This window comes from Chroicocephalus ridibundus, chromosome 1, assembly GCF_963924245.1.
Source record: "Chroicocephalus ridibundus chromosome 1, bChrRid1.1, whole genome shotgun sequence".
Lineage (NCBI taxonomy): Eukaryota > Metazoa > Chordata > Aves > Charadriiformes > Laridae > Chroicocephalus > Chroicocephalus ridibundus.
In genome coordinates, this window is record NC_086284.1 from 46512102 (window position 1) to 46533601 (window position 21500).

The following is a 21500-nucleotide window of genomic DNA, read 5'->3' on the forward strand; positions in this document are numbered from 1 at the left end:
GATTTCATAAGTATATTAAATATCCTTATTTGGGGTCATCATCATTACTATATGCAAGACATGGGAAAGAATGAAAAGTATTTTAAAACCCTGTAGTAGGTAAGCACCTGAAACTGCAGGACTTTGATTCCAAAATGAAAGCTCAGCTGCCTATCAGTGATTAATTTGGAAGTTTTAAGGCCTCTCAGCTAGACACAGTCTTTTGCTGTACAACCCGCTTTAATCCAAGACATCCTCTTCCCCATTATGGTGTTGCTTTCAGCTATATGTTATGCTGGTTTTACCATTTACTTCTTTTAAAAGACTTCTGACCGTCATAACTTCAAATCTAGCTATATTCCTTCTGACAAATATAGCTCAAGTTCAGCTTTTAATTACACCTAGTCTGCTTGGGAGTTTTATGGCTAAGAAGGCACTATCTCCTCCAAAATTTTAAAGAATCAGTGTGAATCAGTCTAGTGAACTCCATTAGCTTACGTGAAAGATCAGAGATATGACTCATCTCTAAAACCCAAACTAAAGAAGTTTATACCAGAACTGGGTGAAGGAGAAGCAAGCAGAAAGGCAGACTTTTTCCTGACTCAGTCTTTTGGGATCCTAACCAAGCTTTTCAAGTCCAAAGACAGACCTCTTTAGAGGTATAAAATCAGTGATTATTTTGCAAAGTATCTTCCTAAATAGCATAGTGAAAAAACTGATGCCAATCATCCAGATGTTAGATGCACCTTCAAAGTGGAGAAGCTTTTTTCAACAACAGAAAGTTGAAAGGTAGGAATAAATCAAAACTGCTTCTTGTTGAACTATGACAGTACTGCTCCATCTCAGAGGAAAAACCTGAACCCTCTGCACTCAGGGAATGAAGTATCTCTGAGAATTCACTGTGACCATACATTAGATGCAATGCTAGCAGAATCTGTAAGAACCGTATTATTTCTCAGAACAAAAATCTGAAAAAGATTATGTGGAAATAGTGTAACAATAGAGTAACAACATAAAAAATAAGTTAATAATTATATACAAATTACCCATACTATTTCAAGGAAATACTATCTATCTCTAGGTCGCAATTCTCAGTAAAGGCTTTTCAAAACTGATTTTTTTGGTATTTTGCGTTTGGACAACTTAGAGAAAACTTAGAACTAAATGCAGGGCAGATTATTAGCACTTTTGAAAGAGTTCCCGCAAGTAGTCTCAAGTGAAAGACATTCTTAAAATTTTGCTGTAACAAAATTTCCGTAACAGCAACTGTAAACATAAAGTGGTACAAAAAACCCCTAGAAGGTAAGTGTTTTCTTCCATTAAAGCCAGGGCATCCGTTCAAGTGTGTTTTCAGAAAGATGTATGACTCTATATTCCCATTAAACTTACAGAACAATTATATGTTTCTTAATGTCTTCAGAATTCAGTTCTAGGGCAGCTAGACACATCATGTATTCTTTCCTTCTTTTGCAAATGCATTTTTTTAACTAGCAAAATGGAAAACTAAAAATAGCTACTTTAGAGAAACAGAACCGTATTTGTGTGGTCATCTTCATGGTGTTATGGGACGCATCCTCTCTTAGTGGGAACAGCCATAACTTCGTCAACTTCATTCCCTATAACATATCTTTCCTAGCAGCAAACACAAAGGGAACTGATGATTTTAAAACTGCAATGTAGTAGCATGATAAGAAAAGTTCTTTTGAACATCTTATCCATTATGATTACATCTTCTGTTTAACATTTCATTAAAAAACCGAAAATGAGCACACAAACTATTTCAAAGGGGTTTTTAGCTCCACTCCCCTCAATATGTAATAAAGACCATCAAAGACTAGAAAGACTATTCAAATATCTATTACATGAAGGACACATAATGACCACTGAAAAGAAAGACAGAAAAAAAGAAAAGACACAGAAGAAAAAAGTACCTTCGGGGAACTGTTTGGGGCACAAGGCACAAAGAAACTGCATATGCAGAGTTGTTTTAACAGATTTAGAACATTCTGGATTTCTTGTATACATGCAACTCATTTGAGCGTATTCAGAAAGTTAGGCATGTCCAAGATGCGTTTGAGTCACTGTAAGTATAGAATAAGTGGTATGCACATATGTACTTTTGCTGCAATGAGCCCAGTTGACCTGGAATGTTTTGGAACTGATGTGAACGTTATGAGTGAAGTGAAAACTGCACAGCAGATCTCCCACAAACTGTGTCAAAACTAATACTACCCTAGCAGAATAAAGGTCCTTAGTAGCAAACAAATCTGGAGAAGAACTGCCTGGTTGGAGGATGGCTTAGTTAGACTCTCTAGAAATATTCCTATCCAATATTTTGCTGAGAAAAAACTTTCAGAAGTTTGTACTACCTTTGCGCTCCTTCTTGCATACACATACTATTCATATCCTAGTCAAGGATATGAAAGGCTTCTGTGTTTTCTGTGCAACAAAAAGAGATGTTTTCTGGCTTCTTAGTAAAGAACAGCCCATTATGAAAAAACTTGCAATTTCATTTTTCACCTTTGTAGTCCATTAACTGTAATAGTTTTTAATGTACTTTAAGCATTCTTGAGCCTCTTGGGCTGAGTGAAAAGACACGCCAACAACCAGAGTGTCTAAAGGTTATTTTGGTGATACCAGCTTTCTTGAACCTTTTGTTTAGTGGGTCTTTATATTATCTGTCATAGGTTACAAATTTGACTCCTATCTGTTCAGAGTTTGAGGAGTATTTAAAGCTCAAATCAAGATCACTTTCACAATGTGCTAGATGATGTATAAACACATAGCCTGAACTCACTATCTTAAGGAATTACAATCTAATATATTGTAATTTAATATGTAATATTTAAGAACTGAAGTAAGAATGTAGACCTTAAATGTGTCAACTGTAAATATTTTTGCATATAGACACCCGTCAAGTTCTGTTTATATTGTTCTTGTTACATTAAAATGGAATATTCACTAAAATAAACATATAGTGTAAGTATTTCTGTGTGCACGTATGTATACACAAATGAAAACGAACAGATAAAGTATCTTAACACAAGCAGCTGGACAGCAGAACTGTGAATGAAAACTCCTCTGTAGGTTACCAGTAGGTCAACTGGTAACAACTCTCTTCAAAAAAGGGCTTTCTCAGAGAACTAACTAAAATAACACAGACCAGAAACAGAATTTAAGCAAAGTTCCAGATCGCTTGTTTGCTGACTTTGCTAGAGGACAGCTCAGATAGAAGAGAATTGTTGTTGACGCTAAAACTTCCTTTGAGGCTTTTGTATTTATAAAAGCATACTCGTATGTGTTTCTGTATTTATCAAGGTGAATAAGCTCATATTGTTGAGCATATATTCAACAATGTTTCTACATTTATTAAGGTGAATAAGCAAGCTTGATATATATTTGCACTATGTATAGATTATAAAATAATTTACTGCTGATAATGCGGAATGAATACCTAACTATATAGGATGACATACTTATCATTAGTTCCCTTTTTGATGCATGACTGCTAACAGGAAATTACAATTCTAACTATAACTTTGGAATCTTTAAATTATTTTCGATTTTGCACTAAGGATATTTTGGAATTTTAGTATTCTATTTTATAAGATAATAGCCAGAGGTCTAAGATTGCTCACATCTCTACAGGGCAACATAAAATAAAAACGGAGAGAAAGAATGGGACTTCTTAATATGTGGATTTGATAAAGTTATACTTTAATTGCTGCTATCATAGTAGTCAAGAAGCAGTTATTGTTGATTATCTGAAAATTACTTAAGAAATTTCCACTAATATCGTGGCTTAAAAGCTTTTCCGGAAGAAATAGTTTAGCTTCTTTTGTGACCATGGTGAATATTTTATATTTTGTTATAGAAAACAGCATGCACATTTTCAACAAGAGAGTGTCCTTCCCATAACACCTCAAATAACGTATTCAATTTAAAATGTAAGCATGACATTCAGGCTTCATTTGCTGTTGGTGTCAATCTAAAAAAATATAAATTGATGCAGTCAGAAAATTCTAATCTGATGCCCTAGGGCCAGATCCAATAAAACACTTAGGCATCTAAATTTGGTGTTGAAGCAACTAACTTTTAGGTGTTTGTCCCCTAAAAGGGAATCTTGGGCTGAAGTGAACTGGATCTTGCATTCCTATATAGTGTATAGGGTAGGTATTGCCAGGCAGGTACCAGTTAGGGGGTGTTACGAGCATCCACTGCCTCCAACATCACTTAACTTTACCCAAACCAGGTACTGCAAATTGGGATCTAATGAAGTTAACAAGTAGAACTGCAGACTGCCGAAAGGAAATCATAGGGAGCTAGTAAATAGATAAACTATGCCAACAGGACTGAGCTATAAATTCCACCTTGCAGATCCCATATGACCAGAGTCTGGGTCATAAGGGCAAAGGGACAACGGAAAAATATATTTCCCTCTTTTGCACAAAGCACAGTGATTAGGGATAGTGCCCAGGAAATGTCTCCCAAGTTCAGTTCCCTCTTCTGCCTACAAGGAATTAGGATCCGCATCTCCAAGGGGTGTGTAGTTAACTTTCAAGCCATTGATTATTTTGAACCCTTCAGATCAATGAGTAAGAAGAGGACCAGGATTCAGCAGCCTAGCCCTTAGGTTCTCCTGCTATTTCTAGATTTAACAGACAACCTTGCCGAAGAGCTGAATTAGTATTCAGCCTCATAGAAAACATCAAAAATACACTTCTCACAATTTCAGAATGGCAGATCTGCAGGACCTCAGATAACAGCTGAGCAGCATAAGTGATAAAATATACCTCACCAAAACTGAGGGACTATCTAGAGCAAACTCTTTGAGTCATAGGAACTTTACTTCACCTGAAAAGACTCAGAGCCTTAATTTTAATGTAAAAAACTGAATGGATCTTTTCTAATATGGCTCCTGTACTTCATGTAAGTCCTTCTTGCGAAATCTGATCTAATAAAACCACATGTGCATCATTAAATAGTCCATAATTACAGGTTACAAAATTATATACTTGGTTTTGATGATGGCTGTCAAGTACTTGAACTAACATCGTGTACTTGAACTTATTCCCTTCTTCCTAGGATCATTTGCAGTCCTACAGCCTGCTTTCAGTAAATTTGGGAAATCTGTTATGCTCTAATAAGGAAAAAGTCCTGGAAATGTAGGATAATTGACTTCTCCGGTCATACAGATAGCGACATCTTGAGTTATGTATGAACTGTGGGGCAGAAGTCCTCTGCAGTGTCTCCTGCAGTCCCCCCGAGTCCAGACCAGGAACCTGGCTGGACCACAACATAACACTTTGCAAATCTAAGTTTTCTTCTCATGGAATCCAGGGAGTGGGTGGAACTTCAGACGCGTACATTGCGTCTTGCCCCAATATGAAGCTAGGGCTAGGACGTGGCCAAGTTGCACCTCTGGAGTCAGCAGCTGGAAAATGTTCCCAACACCAACGGTTGACACACGATCTTTGAGAACAGAAACTCTTCCTGTTTTCCTGCAACAAATATCGACCCAGAGCCCCATGCAAACTTTCCAGTTTTAATAGGCAGCAAATCAGATACATAGAACCTAATTTAATCCTTGGTGGGATAATGACAACCTGACTCCAGTGGAAGCTGAGGTCACTCAAGGCTGTGCACACCAGAACCTGAGAACAGATTTTGAACGCAGTCTAAGGGCAAATAAAAGAAAATCCAAACAAAATGGCACAAGAGATTTACTGGTAGTTTAAACCACCCCAGTAAAATAAATTCTTGCCACCTATAATGATTCTGGCTGAATTTTAAATAGAAATGCATATAATCTTCGAAAGACTGGATACCCTCAAACTGGTATTCAGTTTGCAAGTGGCAAAGAACTGTTTCTAAATGTACTACACTATGTTGAGTGGACTGGGTAAATTAGCTCCCTTCTTTTGCGTTTATAATAGATAAATGGTATTTTCTCTCCTGTATCCAACTCATAGATCAGGTTAGACAAATGATTCACCTCTCTGACATATGCTAAGTCTTTTCAAAATCTGGTATGTTGATCAGTTGTCTCTGTTATAACTTTGCCTCTTTAAATTCTCTGTTGACTGTAAATAAATTTTCCCTGAGCTCAGATCACTTCCGAGATTTTTGGTTTTCATTTTTTTAATGGAAGAGGGGACAAGAAGAGAAAAGACAGGGCCTTCTTTACCAGGTAGGATCTCCCAGGTTCTCCCAGGTTCAATTTAAAGCCATTTCAGTTGCAGCTGATAGATTTCTGCCAACAAAAGTGGCTTAGAAGAAAACATAATAATGTTCAAATGTTTCGTGATACTTATTCTGAATTTCTGTTTTCCCCTCTTTCTTTTTCTTTTGAATCAGATGATGAAGGTGATGGGGTTTCAACAGTAAGAGCACCACCACCTACATATGTTTGTTTGCATCTTTAAATATGATTGCATTCTGACTGATTTGCAGTGGTAAGCAACAGTTTGGGAATCTGATTGCAAGCTCACAGTGACAGAAGTAGATAATTACTATCTCCACAAATATCTCTAAGTTAAATCACTTGTTTTAATACAGATTAGATTAGTATTAAAGTTACAAGATTGGTATGTGAGACATGATAAATGTAGTCATGACAGAAAACAATTTTTAATTTAGTATACCCTATCAATCTAGATAGCCCATGAATATTTACCATTAATTCAGTAGGCTGGAACAGAGGGGGTAAAAGGAACAAGAAATAGGTGGTTTGACCTAAACAAGGACTGAGGAAAAAAGGGAATTCTCAGCAGTTTTACTGAGAGCGTTTCTTGCAAAAACGTGAACTGGCAACAGATTGGAAAATACGTTTGGGGTACCATTATAAACAAAGCTTTCAAAAAGACTGAATGACATGAGAAAATAGTAGCAATTCTTAATATGTACTTCTCTTTGCAGGATTTACCAGTCTGATTACACTTAAACGAGTAACTTCAAAGGCTGAAATAAAATCATTTATGGAAATTCAAAACAAACCTATTTGATCACATCATACTTCACAGCGGGGATACAATTTGCAGGGGCTGAGTGAGGGCATAGTATAAGCTAAAACAGGTTGTGTGTGCAATGAACCAAACTAAATGGTTTATATAAAAGAAATGTTGTTTCCATTAATTTTTCTGGTAATCCTATTAAAAATGCCACCTGTCCAGAATAGAATAGTCCAGATTTTAATTCTTTTTCATATCTCAGTGTTCAAACACAAGGCAGAGAAGGTATTGTAGCTGTTAAAATATGGCACAAAATGTCTTATTCTGGAATCTTCATTACTGCAGCAGTTTCTCTGGCTCTGTTTCAATGGCTGGCTATTATACCTTTTACTTTTCCTCTCATTTTGCTCAAAGAACTGATTTTTCCGATAAGCCCATGGAATATTTTTTAAAGGATATGTCATATTACTAACCTCTCTTTCGTGAAAATGTTTCTAGTCCGTAACAGTTAAAATTCACATACATTAAGTAAACATAACACATGGAAATTCCACCACCACCCCTCCAAAATCCCCTGTAACAACCCTGAACAGGAACTTAACTTTGAATACCAACAGAGATGAAATGGTGTCATAATCAGCATAAGTGCATGTGGACTATTCACCTAGATCAAACACTTTGGTCATATACTCAATTAAATTTAAATCCCATTATATAATGTGTACCAGCCTCATTTTATGCAATTCCCTAATTTAATGGCTTGGTATTAGCCTTTTTCCTTTTTGCACACATGGACTAATTTTCACGGTGCTCAGTCCCTTTGGGAAGTAGGTCATTAAAGTCAACTGGATGGAGACAGAAAGTTAATACCTAAACAGTGTTGTATAACGGCCAGAGACACAATAGTAATATAAAACTGTTTTTCACTCATCCCTCTCTGTAATATTTAAGAAATTCCTCCCTCATATAAATATTCTTCATTAATCTCAAGGACCACAAAATAGAAGAATCAAGAAATTTAGCAGCCTGTTATAATTTGTGAAACAATGAAAAATAAAGATAAAATATCCCAATTAAAAAAATAAAAATCACAATTATAATACTGTTTAGCTGTCGAGACAGTACTTGTTTTACGCTGAAACAGTAAAATCATAATATTCATATTACCTTTCTCAATGTGTATTCTTTTTGTCTCATGTCCCACGTCATGACCAGCCAGATCACCCTCCTTAGGTCCAGGCAGGACATTAGGTGACAAACCCATCAGCATTTGGTTCATAGATAGCCCGTTCTGATGGACAGCTGCTAGACACAAGCGCAGGCAGAAAGAAAATGAGCCGTCATATTAACAATACACTTTTGTGCTTATTTTATGTCGTCTTCCTCTTAATTATACAAGAATTCTAACAATCACAAAGTTACTTAATTAGTGCTATCAGTATCCATGCAGCGGGAGAGCTTCTTCCTGTTACTTCTGGTTTAAAATAATTAATTTTAAAAAGAAGAATTCAGTATCTTTGGATGAAGTTGGATATTTGCAAACATTTTCTTGCTTATTTAACAAGAACTGAAAGGCAAAATGAAGCAAACCAAAAGAGAATAGAAGGTTCTACTTGAGATACTTACTGATTTATTTTTTTAAGAAGTTAGTTGTACAAAAGTTCTTGTTTATTAGCATGCCTAATATGCAGTCTCTAACTTTTTAAAATGAAGCATTGTGGCCTCCTAGGTGATAAACGCTGTTTTTCAAAATATACTGCGCGACAGCAGAATTGCTTATTGGCTCGTCAGGTAGCTTGAAATATCAGAAAGAGCTATCACCAGATAGCTCTTTCCAACAGTTCTCAAACAGACCTTCATGAGTCTCAAACGCACCTCATAAATCCATATAAGGTAGCTTATACATATTTGCAAGCGGCTTATGCCAGTTCCATCAAAGCATTTTTTTGTACGTAACCCATAGTAGTAGTAGTCAACTTACTCTTGCTGGCACCACAAAAGCAGATGTGCATCAGGTGTGATGCTACCAAATCAGATAGGAGAGAAAAGTTATTTCATAAATAAACAAGTCACTGAAGTCATCCAGTATTTAAGGAACTCTGCTACGTTCACATGGGAAGAAATAATGTGCAAAGGTCCCACTCCTCTCTCTCTCCTGATAAGTAAGCAGAGTAAGCTGAACAGCACCATTTCTTAAAAAAAAAACCCTGTCATTCCTTAGCAAAACCAATAAGTATCTCTCAATTTAATTTTTTTTTTTATTTAGAGGACAATAGAAAAGGTCTTCAATGGTTGTAAAAAAATTTACTATTCAGTCAATTAAAAAAAAAAATAAAAATCCAGGGTTGTGAGGTTTGTTCCCAGAACTTTACGTATGAACTCATAAAATCCTGGCGAAATAGACAGGTAACAGTATACGGGATGCCAGTTTAATCTGCACTCTGAATCGTCCAAGTGATAAGAAAACAGAATTTTCAGCTTGTCATGGTCAGGCCTCATTTATTTTCTTTGCTAAGTCATTTTTCATCACATAGTAATGAAAGATCTTTCATCTGAAGGTCAACGAGGAGTCAGCTTCCTGAGTCTGCGGAGAGCCTGAAAGGAAGCAGTCTAAAAGACACATGTGCTGCATCTAATCAACACGACTACGTATTTCATACAGCTATTTCATGGCCTTCTATCTGCATGCCAAATCCTCCAGTTTCACCTCCTGACAAATGCCACTGTGGAAAGATGCCTTAAAAGCACAAAAACCTGCAATGGAGCAATAATAAAAGGAATGGACAAGTGTAATATGAATTTAAGGAAATATGCACAATATAGTAAGTGTTTTAAATGTTAATTTCCAGGCAGTTGCACTGGAATATCATAGAATTCAGGGTCTTTGCCATGTAATTTACATCCTCTATGGAGACTTGATAAAAATGGTACCACTCTGAGACACCGTGGCATAATTTCACTCTGCCCCTTGTGAGCTATGAGGTGATAATACTCTCTGTATTATACTTCTCACCGTTACAAATTTTTATATTTAAAAAAATCATAAAGTATGCCCATTTTTAAACTGATTTAACCTAATTCTTCTCTTTACCAAGCAATTCTGCCACGTAAAATGTTGCTTGTGTAGTCAGATTCAATTTAGACGTCAAACCAGAGTAACCAGATTAAATAAAACTCAGTTCCTTTAAAAAATGTTTACGCTATATGTTCAGTTCTAAAAACTAATCTAGCAAATTGCTTCCCGGCTGCAATTCTGTATTCCATAGCTCATATCTTTATGTTTAATATGACATGATGGCAGTTTATATCAGTACCTGTTAATGTAGTAACAGATATTACGATACTGTAAACTGGGGAACATAATGTTGGGAGATAGTTATTGCAGCTGAACTTCCGAACATGATACATATGAGATCTATTTAAGACGAGGGCATTTTGATTAGAAAAACCAGCTGCACCTAATCAAATTTAAAGTGGTGACAAGGAGAAGAATGTGACCTACGGATTCTGTCTGAAGAGCTCTCGGTCCGTGCAGGAGAGCTGGACACACTGCTGCTTCGATGAGAGGATGGATGGCTGCCAGGTCTTCGGCCCTCTTCAAGAGAAGGAGCAGGAGAAGGGCTGTCTGGAACACGCTCCTAGACCCCAGGAAAGAACAATTGCAAAAAAAGGCAATGTTAAACTAAACCTCTGTGGTTTCCAAACATCAGGTCCCTAAACACTACCTCCCTCCTAAATCACAACCTATTCTTTCCTCTGTTGAGGTGTCCAGGATTTGCAGAGTATTCTCAAAGGAAACGTAGCAATTTTTGGACACGAGACCTTATGTTTTAGTATGCAATGTGAGCGCTGCTCATCCCATCAGGCTTTTAAACTGCCTTCTGGACTGCTTATAAAAATAAGGTTTCTGTTTTGCTTTTGAGTGTTGTTTTTTCTCACTTCTATCAGCATGCTGTTGAACTGGAAATATACGTTTTGTTTACTGGCTTACAGACCTCAGCCTTACGTGGCGAGGACCAATGTACTTTTGTAAATAAATAAAGACCAGTCATTGTTGGTTTAGCTTATACTGAATTTTACTCCACATTTTAATTTTGAACCGGCTTCTTGAGCAATGAGATCTTACAGAACTCCTCTGGATCATAAAGGAAATATAATCTCCCTACTGAACTTATGTTAGTAATGTGGCTGACAGTCCAAACCTCTGTTGATACCATGGAGCACAAAACCTAGAATAAACCACATTTTTTGGAAAAGTGTGGCTATATCACTACTTAAAAATGGGGAAAAACACCCATTCACATTTTTCTGTCCAGGGAGAAGCCTGGCATGGTAGCCAGGAGGAGCTATGACGTACTTCAAGATGTTCCTTGATTTTGAAAATTTGAGCACAAGGACTGTGATGGTTTGAACCACACTTCTGCTGTGTGAGAACCGTCAATATGTAGCAGATAGATATATCTGATATTTACACAGAACTTTGACAGAAACACTAAACAAAGGGAGCTGACTGCGGAACAGTCCTTTCTAGAAAATTCTGTCTTGCCCTGCAGTTTCCTCTTTATTGCTAATAGCTCCCAAGACTCTACGTCATTGCTAAAATACGTGTGAGTTAGGTTGGTTTGGTCAAATAGTGATAAAAGTAAATAGTTCCTATAAGGGAAATCTACTGGGGGGACTGAAAATTATAAACTAGGGGGTTTTTGGTTGTGGGATTTTTTTTTTCCTTTTGATAATTGAAATCCTGGCCCTAATGAAAAAAAAAATTAAAAAAAAAACCAAAGCAAAACCAACAAACAAGCAAACAACTGTGTACATTCAACTCACTAAAAGCTTTCAGTAATGAAATATAGTTAGTATGTGTTTAATAATACAGATGAAAACTTACTGCTGTAAATGCCTACAAGTTTTCCTGAAAAGAGCATCACATTCCTCACTCCGCAAATTGCTTTTGCAGCAGTCATTACTTTTCATGCACAGTAGCTAGATGAATATTTAGTTGAATGCATTGCTATGAAATTTAGCAATATGACCAACTATAGTAATCAATAGATTTTTTCCAGGTAAGCTTTATAATAAATATTTGCTAAACTTGAGATTCTGATTGCAAACGGATTCAATGGGCCTATTGATGCAGTGGAAGAAGACCTTTCAGAGCAGTGTTTCGAGACATTTAAGTGGATTCCACTTTAATAGTCTCGGGTTTTTAAGTCAAAAACATTGATGAGGATAGTTTAACTGCATCATAGCTCTAGGCTTATTATGACTTTGATTGTGTTTATATGTCCATGAACTGGGTATTCAAGAGGAGGATTATAATGCAGATGTTTTCAGAATGTAGAAGATTTATTTCTTTAGATTTAGGAGGATTTAAGCATGCACAGCGTACAGATTTGGTATAAATTGGAACACGCTATATTTAATCATTCATTTAATATATAATTTCACTGTTTGGCATACAATGTATTGTTCTTAGAAGGGTTTCATTAAAATGAAATCCAGTGAGCACATAAGATTTGAATACAGAGCTGCAGAGTAAATTAATTTATTTAAACAGCTTAATTTGTTTATCCTATTTATTTATGTGCGCTTTTACAGCACGTATTATGAGATGGGGAGAGCAAAAGGAATGCACAGGACAACAAAATATAATTACTGCACAAACAAAAAAGATAATGAGTTTTATTCACATATAATATGACATAGCAGTCAAACTCTATGAGAAAACTATATATACTGGCTTTATCAATTCATTTGTAAAACACCCTTTAACCCCAACAAAACATGGGATGGAACTATGCAGAAATGGAAAAGAAATTAATTTAATACCCTAACTCATTTTTTATATCCTTGCTTCATAATTCCACAATCAATAATATAGTCTATAGCAATTTTTTGTCTTTATCAAAACTAGCTGCAATAATAAATGAAAATGCTACTAATAATAGATTGAAATAGTCTGTACCTCTAAAAAGTCATAGTGATAAACTAATGGTGCTGGAATATCAATATAAGCTGTCTTCCTTACTAGAGATTTTGTGTAGAAAAGATGGATTTTGTCTGTGGTAAAATATTAACTTTACATTTAGACTTACTTTAAAATTTTTCAAGACAGGAAATATGCAAAAATCTGTTCAGTAAATAACCCAGATGATCAGAGCTATTTTGTAACTTCTGCAAAATGCCACTTTTGTACAAGTAAGTCTACACGACACAGCAGAGAAACAGAATTTACTGCGTTATAAACCTGGCAATAGAGATCACGTAGGAATAGTGTCCACTGTCCACTATTTTTCCTAAAACTTGTCCACTTCCAGGAAAAACTCAATTCCACTTAATTAAAGGTATCCTTAGAGAACCTGGTGTTGGCTTGTACTGTAATTAGTCTCGTTGTCTCCCAATATATAAATAAATAAACAAGTAAATAAATAGAATGTGAATGACTGCTTTGCTAAAGTATGAGGAAACTGTGTAGGGTTCAGTTTGAAATCAACATATCTGAATGTAAATATTTAAATGCAGTTTTGACACACGAGCTGAAGATGAAACTTCAGACACCTGTATCTCGGATGTCATATGAAGTGTCCCACCTTGGAGGTAAGTGTCTCCCATTTCCGTCAATTGAGATATAGACAATAAAGTCAAGGGAGCCTCCTCCAAAACCAGATACCTACGGCTCAGTTCAGCTGCTCACATTTGAGCCACTGAAGGGTTTTGAGATGTCCGCACCAAGCTGACAGAGAGGACCTACAAAAGACCTGCTGCCTTTTGGAGTGGTAGCAAAATGCCAAAAACATTGTCCTTGCCTTACTGGCCGATAAGCTGAACAGCTCCCAAAACTCTATTGACAATATTTACTAGAAAACAAGAAATACAGAATTATTTATCACTTGTAAAACATAACCCTCACTAGCCAACTTTTTTCTCCATTTTTTGCATCCCTATTTGTTTCTACAGGTGCTCACTCGCAAGTAAAAAGTAGTGTGAAAAATTTAGGGCATATGTGGCCATCTAACATATGGTTGACAAGTTTTTCAAAATTGGTAAGACTCTCAATTAGGCATCAGAACCAGAGGCTGTATTAAGCAATGGACAACATACTCTTAAGGGTCAAACCAGGAGCATTTCTTATCTTGGTGCTCTTTACAATCTGATCCAAATCATGAATCGTAAGCATTTAAGAATCTGACATTTAACTCCTCCAAAAATGCTCCTACCATATATGAAACTTTGCCTTTAGGGAGATACAATGCAATTTCCTGTACTCCTACTCCACTGGCATCACAAGTTACGCACCCTCAATATAAAGTCCATTTCATAAATAACAGAATTGTTCTTGTGACACCGGGCTTTTCTTTTTTTTTTTTATTTTGTAAAAACAGGTAAAAGATCTCAACGGTCAGAGATTTTAACGCGAGATAGAAGTTGTCTCTAGAATTAGAAACCCCTCCAATTTTGTTCCAGAATACCACATATCACTCACAGCATAACACTCTCCGTCTCTCCAAGTAAAACAGAAGTTTCTTGATGGACTTACAAACTTTTTTCTACATTTTTCAAACAGCTCTCTACATAGATACAAAGATCATACTGTAAAGTCTCATTCCAAAAGTTCCTTTTAAGTAACTTCCTATTAAGATTATCTTAATATATCAGTAATGGTATCCAGAACACCACAAATACTTTCTTCCCTGTATCATATATATCTTTTTCCTCTTACCAGGTCACAAAGGCAGTTATTCATTATTAACCGCTTTTTTGCCTCTTTTCTTTCTGCTCCAGTAGCACGTCTTTGCTATATGAAAAGTGCCTCATTACCTCCTCAAACGCCTACCAAAACATAAACTTGATGGAGTTCAGCTGTTGGTCCCTATATCACTATCCACGAGAACACCTTTCAGGTAATATATGTAAGATTAATCCTCCTGTTCCTAAAAAAGGTAGACAAAGAAGTAATATCTCACCACCTCAGTCTTTCCACAAACATTCTTTATTCTTCGCCATTCCTGTTCCTTAGTGATAAAATTCCAGAATTATTCTGAGAAAATTTGAATACGCCTATTTCCAATAGCCAACCAGTTTTGCATACACAGCTTCATCACCTGCGTATATCTCTCCTACAGGTATTTTCAGTCTCAGCTTCTTCCTTTGTTCTAGTTTGCTTCTCCATAAGACTTATCTCGTGGGCTTAGCCATCCTTTAATTTTAGTCATGGACTGAGTTCTAGACATACAACTAAGTATAGCTGCAGAAGTACATCACTATTAAAACCGGTCGGCTCTCTTGATGCCCTCCAGTGTTGAACAAACTCCTTTAAGGATGTTTGTGCTTTAAATCATTGAACTGCAGAGGATAAAATCACTTATTTTCAGCGTCACACTTTCGAATAGTTTAGGTAACTTCATACTGGGGAAAGGATATGTGACACGCCGTTTTCATACACTGTTAATATAAAAAAAAAATAAAAAAGCTTTTATTCCTACCTTTCTGGGATGGCACCTGGCTTCCAATCTTTTTTTTTTTCTGGTAAAATTACAATAAACTCTTTCACAATGACCAAAACACAGCCTTCTTACTCCTCAGTTCCTTACTGACCTATTTTTTGTGTGAGAAGAATTCCAGGAATGGCTTTCTTGTAAAATAGCATGCTTATTTGACATGGTATTACTTGAATAAGTAAAAGAAATTAATTATACTTTGGTATCTTTTGTATTCCTTGAAAACAGGATATTTTGCTTTTACAGGTTCATTTTTCCTTCAGCTTTAGCCTAAAATGCTGAGACTCCAAATTAACATTTATTCCTAAGAATTACAAGATGAATTTGGCAATTAATTATTTCCTAACTTCCTCAATCACTACTATAGAATGCGTGTTATAAAACTGACTAAATGCTATAAATTTTCATTTCTATTTCCTTATTAGCACAGTATTACTAGCTTGCAAAAACTCTTGCTAACTTTCCACTGATGCCCGTCACCTTTCTCATCTTGTTCTTTCTTACAGACGTGCTTCTAATCCCAATCAAAAGTCAGGAGTTCAAATGTTTTGTGTTGTCATTCCTTGCACTATTGTTTTAAATAGTGGATCTATTTTTTACAAAGAAAATTATCCATGATATTTGCATACAACTTTTTTTCTCTCTTTGTGAGTATCTTGAACTCATTTACCTTTTGGAACAATTTAAGTTAATTCTATTTCTGTTTTACTTTTACCTCTGCAATTTTTCATTGATTCTACCATGCTGTTCCCATCACAAGAATACTGATAATTGCCAACACAAAATGTAGAAGGAGATCGACAGACAAAAAGACTATGGATTTACTTGATTTTTCTTGCTCTGTTTACTGTGAGGTTATTGGGAATATCGGCAGCAGTCAATCGCCGGGAAGTCAAAACGGAAGGCTCCCAAGTAATCCTGTAACATGATGAAACTAGAGCAGCATCCAAGGTGTTGACAGTTTGGAATCGTGATGAAGCTGGATCATTCCTGGAAGTGCCACAGCGCCTCGTAGGACAAAATTCTGTATTTTGTGGATTTTCATAAAAATGTCCTGACAACTATTTTGGACCTTCTTATTTTTTGAGTGTATCCTTTCAATTGAATTTATAATTTATATTTTGCGTTGGAAATGTATGTTTGGACTAACAAACAAAATATTCTTTGGAGGCATACAAAAACCCCCATGCAACATGCAAAAAACCTCTTCATAGACGTGCAAAAAACCTCTTCAAATTGAATTAGCAATTTCTTATTGGAAAGTTGGAAAGACTTCTGCTTTTTTATTTTTTTCTCTCCTCTCTTGAAAATCTAATCTTACTTGAAAAGCAACCATTCAAGCTTAAGAAGCAGCCATGGGAATTCACCCCTCAAAGTCAATCCAAATAGTACATCCAGCCAAAGACCAAGAATTCATGTGACTAAATGTAGTTGTCTACAGTACAAATGTCTACATCTGAGCTAGTCACCCTAGGCTCATTTTTTACCCATACATTTATGTTTCCAAAGTACAATTCACCTCACTCTAAAGTACCAATCTAAAATAGGTCCAATGAATTATGCCCTAGAAGACAGCAAAATGAATTCCATCCAGTGTACCTGGCCTCATGGCCATTTTGTATCAAATTAATCTTACACCACGTACATAGTTTCCTGTTACACATGTGAATATGCAAATTGCCCAACAGAAAAATTCGTACTACCTTCTTTCTGGTGTGTGCTATCTGTAGATATCTATTTTACATTCCACAAATTAATTCATATGCGCGTAAGGGTGCTATTAGCTTTAAACTGCACCTCAGAAACACTCATGTTAAAACAAATAATAGGATCCCATAATATTTTAAAAAAAGACAGTATTCTTAGTTACAACTTAGCAATCATCCTCTAAGTTTATTATTAAAAAACTGCATTAAAAATTAAAATAAAGAATTTTAATCATATAGATCGAACTAATTAATGAGGTGGGACATAATGTCCTCCAATATAAAGATGATTAAGCCATAATAAAGGAGTTCAGCTACACTTTGACCTAAGATTTTCCCATGCTAAAGGAAGAAACAGAAGTGTGTGTGCATATGCATATTTATATTAACATAAATACAAAAAAAAAAGGTTATTCTGACTAACCTAGAGATTTTTTCTGTTATGTGCAAGTTCATACAAATAGTTTTAAGATATCATATTTTCTGCAGTCATGATAAAAAGAAAAAGAAATATTCATTTGGTTTATAATATACTTCAAACTGTACAGGTGTATCATAATTTTCATGTTTGCTTTCCCAATATGTAAAGGTAGATGGTTTAGGAACTGATAGATAGTCTTATTTTTATTCTAGAATATTTATAGTTAATTGCTTTTTACTATTTACTTGTTTTATATTAAATCAAATTTCTCCTTATACAAAAAAGAAAACTTGATTTTACTTCATGTATCAGATAATGAGGAAACAAAAGTAGTTTCACTCTTCACACTTGTGTATAGTATATTTTTTGATGCATTCAAGAAAATAACTTTAAAGTAATGTCAAAATTTCTGTTTTGAATGCACAAATATCTCTAGAAGTAAAAGGTTATCTGAAAAGGCACATGGTTTTCAGGTCAGGCATCCAAAAAGGGCATTTCTGCCAATTTTGGATATAATTAATTTTGTTCTCTTTCCATTTCTGTAAAATGGGTGTAGTATACCCAGCTTCATAGGAATTGTGCAAATAAGTATCTACCTCTGTTTGCACAATACTTTTCCTGTAAGGCACAGAAAACTTTTGCATTCAACATGGGATTCAGCTAACATAAGTTAAATAAGACTGGACCAGACCCTGATTTAAGAAAATTCAGATATGGAATAACTATTCACTGAACGAGGGAGGAGTTCTGTGAAAAACACAATCTGTGATGGTGAAATGAAAATTGCACAATACTATACGGATGGAATGCTGTCACATTAAGGTTATAGAGGCATTCTGGTATTTCCTAATGTTAGTCCTATGTCTTTTGAAACTTGGTGATGGGCCTATAACATAGGCTTTGGATGTAATTTTACTCAATGAGTGAAGACAGGCACATCTAAAGATTTTACAGTAACACCTGATATATTGACAATTCTGGCAGTTTTTTCAAGTTTATAGTACAGGAAAATTCTCCTTCATTGTAACAGCAGCAAACTGGAAGGTTTTTCTATCCAGGATGTCTAAGTGGACTTTCAAGGAGCTTCCTATGGCCCCTGTCTCTACAGGACGGTGTGCCAGCCCATTCCGAAACGTAATTTATCTAATCCTATAAAAAAAGTCATAATTTTGTAACTGGAAAAGAAGTTATCAGTAAACTCTTCTGCACTGAAACATCTTACGATGGCCAGTACCTTTTGGTATTAAAAGTCTGCACTGAACTCAAGGCTGCTCACACAGCAGTTACAGAAAACTTAAACTGAAGCTTCCACAGTCCCTTTCTTTGCTGCCCACCCCTTTCTTCCTCGTTTTTCTCTTAGAGTCCATTTCCTTTCAGGTCCACTCTCTGAACTTGTTCACCACCACTGTGACATGAGACATTTAAACATACTCTGTCCCATCACCTCTGTATGGCCATGTCATACCTCTTCTTTTTGGCTATTATTTGGACTTATTGACAATAATTTTAGGTGAAAAATATAGGAACATTAAATTACATCAATAGGAACACACATATATTGCCAATAATAAATGAAAAAGTGGATGAGCATTAAAATAAAATTTCACGTCACAATAGACCAATAAACAGATTATTAAAAAAAGAAAAATAACCTGTCAGCAGCTACCTTGGTTAAATAAATTACTAGTAAATTTCTGCTATTGGGTAACGGGAAGATATAACCTTATAAACAAGTACAACGCAACCACTGCTGTGAAACATTTGGAGAATTAGCAAAATTTAGTTTCATGTATTTAATATGCAAGGGAAAACTACTGTGTCACTGGTCACTTTTTCAGCTGAAGGTATTGGTTTCTTCTGCTTTATTCTTAATTCTTTCTATAAGCATTAGTAACATTATATGGATACAGTGCAATTTTTGATTCTGGGGCATGCTGCTTTGTTCTAAATATTACAACATAGAATTATTTAAATTCCTATTAATATGAGGTATGTCCTTTATATTTTCATATATCGTTTCTGCTGAGTGAAAAAAACTGATGTAGTGAAACCGCTAACAAGCTGAGCCTTTGAAACCATGGGCAGGTGATGAAAGCCACCTCATGTCTAAAGCATCCCCAGGTCACAGCTGTCACACTCACTGCAATTCATTGCTGTCACAATCTGCTGTCCCTGCTTGCTGTTGCTCTCCTCTTATTCATCCAACTCATATATCTAAACATTCCATTACAAAAAGACATCTAATGTTCGTCTCATGTTCGAAAGGGCACAACACTCTCCTGAAATATAATTCTGAAGATTTTAGAGCTCAGAGTTCACTGCCAAAACTAAGGTGTTGCTTTGCAAGGCTTCCCTTGTAATTTTGTCTTTGTCTCATCTCCTGAACATAGCAGGATAAAATGTTTGGTTAGTACATGATCTCAGCTTTATTCCAACTTCTTATCATGAAGAAATGAAATATTGCCCAGTAATAGAAAGGCATTTGAAGCTTTGTGGGTTTAAAGATAACGGCACTAACTGTGAACTCGGTGAATTGGAAGGGAAGGTCAGCAAGTCATCTACTGTGGCACTGTTCACAAAGGCAATTCTTCTATCCAATGAAACAGGTTGTTTATAATCTGAAGACTCAGATTTTCTAAGACTTAATTTTGTTCTTTGTTACTTAATTAGATAAGGTTACTATTGATTTACTTTTCAGAGTAGAAATTTCTCATAGATCTCCTAACTTTCAAGCAGAGTTTAAATTTGTAAACGTCCTGTACTCTAATTTCAAATCAGCTTGTGGAAACGTTGTCACTGAGAAAAACATTTAAGTAAAATTAGGGTTAAAAAATGAGCCAGAAGATAATGGAAACAAAACCAAAAAGTCTAAAAAATGTAGCAGAAAAAGAAAGGAAGACATGATTCTAATAACAAACAGTTTTGGGAAAGAGAGCAACTGCACTATTTATCCATTTCTGTAAAAATAAAGAAAAAGGAGGTTTGACCTTCTCACTTACATCTATTCTCCAAGATATTTATTTTGATTATAGTATAAGTTATTATTCATAATCTTTATATTGCCAATGCAAGGTTCAAAAAGTATGCTGATTAGACAGTTTCCTGCTCAGCTACTCAGTTCAACGGACGCTAAAATCACAGCTTCTGACTGTTCCTAGTCAGAAACAGGTAAATTGCTAGTGGCATTATGTCTGTGCTCTGGGAAGAAAATCCCCCTAACGATGACCTCATGCTTTTGTGTTGCTGGGGTTTATGTTTCAATCCTGTTCAGTATTAAAAAATAGGAACATAATTACTTGGCCATGTTACCTCTATACACATGACTATATTCATCTGCAATAGACAAAAACAGAAGACAAAAATCTAGACATACGTTGTACCACAAAAGGGCTGAGGGAAAGAGTATGAAAGTCCTGGAAGAGTAAATTCCTGAGCCCTTACAGTACTATTGAAATAACTATGAGCAGTAACATCTTACACTTAGAAGTGAGTTTTGGATGGCAGATTAACATTGTGTTTATGCATTTACCTGTAGTATAAACGTATTGTGGGTGATAAGCCACAGGCCTTGACTGAAGAAGTCACGATAGCGCTTAGGTAGTGTCTCCATCAGGTTCTATGTAAATGTCCCAAAACTCTAACTTAATCATGGAGACTTTAAAAATTGTGTATTTTACCCTTGAGTGAGTGCACTTTTCTAAACAGAACTTAGGTTAATTTGGCTATTTTAAAAAACATCTTTTTAATTTATGGTTATGTGCAAACCAGATGGGAACACAAAACCTGGTTTGTTAAATAACTTGCACAAGATGTTATGCCAGGAGCAGCACAAAAGTTGGCAGCTATGATGAAGTTTTTATTAGCATGAATAGGGGATAGTTGAATTTTCAGAAATGACAGAGATAAATAGCGTAGATTATTAATACAAACAAATGCTTAAATAAGC

The 21500-nt window shown here is 35.6% G+C and overlaps 1 protein-coding gene across 6 annotated transcripts in view; it reads right to left on the minus strand.

Moving 5' to 3' along the window:
- The window catches only part of DACH1 (dachshund family transcription factor 1), a 364758-nt gene that overhangs the window by 95541 nt on the left and 247717 nt on the right, over nucleotides 1–21500 (minus strand). For 3 of the 6 annotated variants that reach the window (XM_063335421.1, XM_063335431.1, XM_063335390.1), the window contains 2 exons: nucleotides 10432–10567; nucleotides 8097–8231 (listed from right to left, as the gene is read on the minus strand). In XM_063335421.1, coding sequence (XP_063191491.1) covers nucleotides 8097–8231; nucleotides 10432–10567 — 271 coding nt within the window. Of the gene's footprint in view, nucleotides 1–8096; nucleotides 8235–10431; nucleotides 10568–21500 lie in introns of all 6 variants that reach the window. The other 3 variants (XM_063335411.1, XM_063335382.1, XM_063335400.1) reach the window with 1 other exon arrangement.